This window comes from Olea europaea, unplaced genomic scaffold (genome assembly GCF_002742605.1).
Source record: "Olea europaea var. sylvestris unplaced genomic scaffold, O_europaea_v1 scaffold1388, whole genome shotgun sequence".
In the NCBI taxonomy this organism is placed as follows: Eukaryota; Viridiplantae; Streptophyta; class Magnoliopsida; order Lamiales; family Oleaceae; genus Olea; species Olea europaea.
The window spans coordinates 1,075-5,628 of NW_019231398.1; the positions used below are offsets into that span (position 1 = coordinate 1,075).

Sequence of the window (4,554 nt, forward strand, 5' to 3'; positions counted from 1 at the left end):
TATTTTTGTGAGGCCTGCCGTTTGCACCCACATAGGGTTCATTTATTCTAATAAGCGTATTTAGATCTTCTGCAATTTCCCCAAATACCTGACAATTGAAATTAGAATTGTATTATTCCAAAAGGTTGGAAGAAATTGTTTGGACAAAAATGCATCATGTTATAAATAATCAATCAGAAAAAGCATCAGAGAAGTTTCGTCCCACATTGGCTAACTATTCTTTATCTTGTCAGGCTAGCAAACAAAACTTAATGTTCAAAGATGAGAAAGTATCAACATATTGCACGTCCTTATTTCTCTCTTTTTCTTTCTTAATAGGAGGGGGTGGATATTATTTGAAGGTAAATAATTTGACACAACATAAAACGATTTTATAGATCTCATAAAATAACAAAGGAGATAACAAAAAATGTACGTATCATCATGTGAGCAGAACAAATCAAATTTATCCTGCACATAAAGCCAGTAAAATAGGCATCTTGTATTCTTTTTTTATTTTAGGTGGAGGTGCAGTGGAGCATCTTATATTCAGTGAGCAAAAAAGACTCAAAGATTTCTTACATACAACTGTAGAGTAATAAAATAAAGAGAGCTACCTCATGGATGTTGGACATAAGAAGCTCCATTGCTTGCCGATCTTCCCAACATGGATAGAAACAAGAGGCATGCAGAAAGACTTAGCCAGCATACTTACTTTCAATGGCTGAAAGTGCCGCTTCATAATCACAATAAGTAGATAGTTGAGTTGATAAAAGTAAATAAAAGGGTATTATGTACACAACCTTTTCCATATATAATTGAAGCACAAATATCATTAGGAGAGAATTTCTAAAAGAATAGCCGAAGAACATTAAATAAGAAGATACTGAAGAGAAAAATAATCCAAATTACTATACTTGTTAGAAATACCGAGAAATACAAGGACTTGAACTCAGCAATGAATTATTTTACTAATAAATTAGACTATGACTCATAGAATAAAAGAATAGGTTGAAGTAACAAATGCAATAACACAAAAAATAATAATAATAAGAAACATTTGTGAAAAGAATTCTCATATGTAAAGTAAGTTTCCCCAATTTTTGTAGCTTATTTTTATTCATATAGTCTTCTTCATTATATTTATGAATTCGAAGTTTAAGAAACTTGTAAAATATGAATGAATGCTCATAGAAATGTTTAAAGTTTACAAACGTACAAGTGAAAGAACTTCTTTGTATACAACATTTTTAGTACATGTATTGTGTAAATTATTTGAGTCTGACGGCTTAAGTAGAACTTTTATAGACATACTGATTTTTGCTCGTGATAATGCTACATAAAGTTGGCTATGACAAAAAATGGGTTCTGGAAGATATAAGCCAACGAAATCTAATGTTTGACCTTGTGCTTTGTTGATAGTCATTGCGAAGCATGGCCTAATTGGAAATTGAGTTCTCTTAAATGGAATTGACTTATAATTACTTTTAAGAGGTATGAAAGGAATCCTTTGTAAGAAAAATATTTTCCAAAATACTCACCAGTTGAAATTTCAACTAGAATTATATTCTTCTCAAATTTTCGACAAGTAAGACAAGTCCCATTACATAATCCTTCAGAAGGATTAATATTTCTCAACAACATCATGGGACAGTTTACCTTAAGGTTTAATTCATGTGGTGGTATACCATTTAAAGTTAAACTATTTAACAAGTCTTCTTGTAGGCTCTGTTCTGACTGATCAATTGCTTCATCGAAACTATAATATGTGAAAATTTGTCCAGGAATCTGCTCCAACAAAATTCTATTAATATGATCAACACAGTCATTTCTGGGAGTAAGAATAACTCGATTAACCATCATATGTAAATTATCAACATATTCTTCTATATTTGAAAAAACATGATGTATTAAGTTTTTTAAAGACGAAATCTCATCCTCAAATGGTAAAATTATACTATTTGGAAGCTTAATACATTTACAATCATGTTCTTGCTCTATTCCATTTCCAATTCTAAGCAAATAATCACAAAATACAGGATCTAATTTTGCTCTCATATTTTGGATTAATGGTAAATGAAAAAACAAAGGCCATAATTTAGAGAAAACTAAGCTAGCCTTTATAATGTCTTCTTCTTTTCCTTTAGGTACCACTGGTAAAATTTGGCGAAAATCTCCTTTGAGAACTATAACTTTTCCCCCGAAAGGAAAATTACAATTGGTAATATCTCTAAGCATTTTATCTACAACTTCAACAGCACAACGATTTACCTTAGGTGCCTCATCCCAAATTATTAATCTACACATTTTGAACAAAGTTGCCAATGCTGATTGCTTGCTAATAGGACAAATAATTTCACCAATTGTTTCCAAAGGAATTTTAAATCTTGAATGAGCCGTTCGACCTCCTGGCAATAAAGATGGAGATACTCCAGAGGATGCAGTTGCCAAGGCAATTAAATTTTGTGATCTTACACTAGCTAAAAGTGCTTTGTATAAAAAAGTCTTGCCTGTTCCACCTGGACCATCAATGAAGAAAGTGCCTCCTAATTCCAATTTTACTTTCTCCATAATTATATCATATGCAAACTGCTGTTCATTATTTAAGGTTGATGCATAAGCATATCCCCCTTGAACATCAAAATTAATTGTCTCCTCTGCAACCATTCTTCTCAACCTTTCATCCTCATCTATATTTACATCAAACGATACTAATCCATACTCATTTATGTTTTTACCTAACGATTCTAAAATAAAATTAATATCCTGTAGAGCTTTTACTTCAGCAACCTCTACCTGAATATTTTCATGCACGTAATCATCAATCATGTAAACTTTGAATTTATCCCATAGGAACTTCGAATCATTAGGGTTGCAAAGCGTGAGAAATGTAGCAAAAAGACGTCTTAAAGAGATAGGCATTTCATAGGCAATAGCTTCGGATAGACATTCTTCACAATGGTGATCTCCACTTAACAAACAATGTAGAAGTGCTGCTTCTCGATATGTTCTAGCAGTTACCCCATTTGAAGTTCGTAAATCATTAAACGATTTTGGCCCTCAAATATGATTAAGAAGCACACGTAGGAAATAACGTTCTCCTTCAGATGGATTAACTGTAACAACTCATCCTATAACAATTTGTTTCTTTCTAGGAGTCCAAATCTTCAAATTTGTATTCCAAACAAAATGCGTTGGAGAATTTCGATATAAAAGCATCCTAGCAAATTCATTTACTTCATTTATTCAGAAGAATTCAGTCAACATTATTCTTTTTGCATTTTCTTTCTCAATAACAACAGATAAATCATCATATTCATCATATGTTACTTGTTGTTGATTTTCAGTATGGAGCTGTAGAGAGTAGATAGTTGGATGCATTTCTGCCAAATTGAAAGAAAAAATTATCCACATAGCTTCAGGTAGAGATATCCATCTAGCAGATTGGTAAGCAGAAATTTCATCAATTTCTTTATTTCTTTCATCTGTACTTAAAGAGAAATTAATACGATCATGTCCTTTGTACACATATTTGTACAAATATTTCACAGCTTTGATAGAAGAACATACTTCAACGTTAATATGACAAACAAATTTTGCACTTAGATAAGAATTATATGGAACAACCCATCGATTGTCTAACATTAGGCCCCTAACTTTAATGGAAATACCATTATTACGACGTCTATATAATGGATATGAGTTATCATTGAATATAGTAGTATTATAATAATCCTTAGGATATTTATTTTTACAACTTCTATTTCCCTCAATACATACATTTTTTGGATTAAAGTCTCCACAAGGGCCATGCATATTGTGTTTAACAATAACAGAATGAAGATGAGAATGTATATTCTTGTCAGGTATTTCACACAATACTATTCTATCAACTTCTCGAGTGGAAGAAATTTTGTAACTAGAATTTAAAATTAACAATAGATGTGCATGAGAGAGTCCTCTTTTTTGAAATTCGATGATATATATATGGGCAACAATAGGGTCGAAAAATTTTTCATTGTACAAATCATTTTTTAGCTCCTCTAATTTTGCTCTAAATATACGTACAATTAGATCAGGACGATTTTGAACATCATCATTGTGCTTAAATTCTTGCTTAATTTCTGGTCAATTTGGATTACATGTTATAGTCAAAAATATGTCTGGTTTTCCATACCGTTGCACAATAGCCATTGCATCCATATATCTCTTTAGCATATCTCTAGGCCCACATGTAAATGACTGTGGTAAAATGAACTTTCTTCCAATTTTGTATCCTCTTGTTTCTCCATTTTGAACACTATCTACAATACCTTAATAAAGTTCAGCACGGATCTGTTTTTGGTCATTACGAAAATAATCTAACCTTGTAGTTTCAATCTTAACATACATATCTACAACATATTGTTGAAACAGTCTGCCAGTGTGAAGTAATACAGACTTATTGGATGGCCTAATTTGTAGTTTGTACGAATAGTATTCTCGACAAGAAACTTGAGATCGCTTTTTTGATCTATAAAGCACTACATGATGACAAATGAAATCTACTGTGAGTACTTATATAGGAATTTATAT

At 31.6% G+C, this 4,554-nt stretch overlaps 1 protein-coding gene across 1 annotated transcript; it reads right to left on the reverse strand.

Moving 5' to 3' along the window:
• Window positions 1–592: 592 nt before the first annotated feature.
• LOC111375554 (ATP-dependent DNA helicase PIF1-like) lies at window positions 593–2,901 on the reverse strand. Its single transcript, XM_022998393.1, has 2 exons — window positions 1,639–2,901; window positions 593–715 (listed from the first exon to the last, which is right to left on the reverse strand). Exons 1-2 carry the CDS (start codon window positions 2,899–2,901, stop codon window positions 593–595), a joined length of 1,386 nt encoding a protein of 461 aa, XP_022854161.1.
• Between the last annotated feature and the right edge of the window lie 1,653 nt (window positions 2,902–4,554).

Excerpts from the sequence above, each read along its gene's own strand:
- LOC111375554 (XM_022998393.1), bottom strand. The coding sequence starts at position 2,901 with ATGCCTATCTCTTTAAGACGTCTTTTTGCTACATTTCTCACGCTTTGC. Across the intron at positions 716-1,638 it reads CACATGAATTAAACCTTAAG|CGGCACTTTCAGCCATTGAA; the intron begins GTAAACTGTCCC and ends GTGATTATGAAG.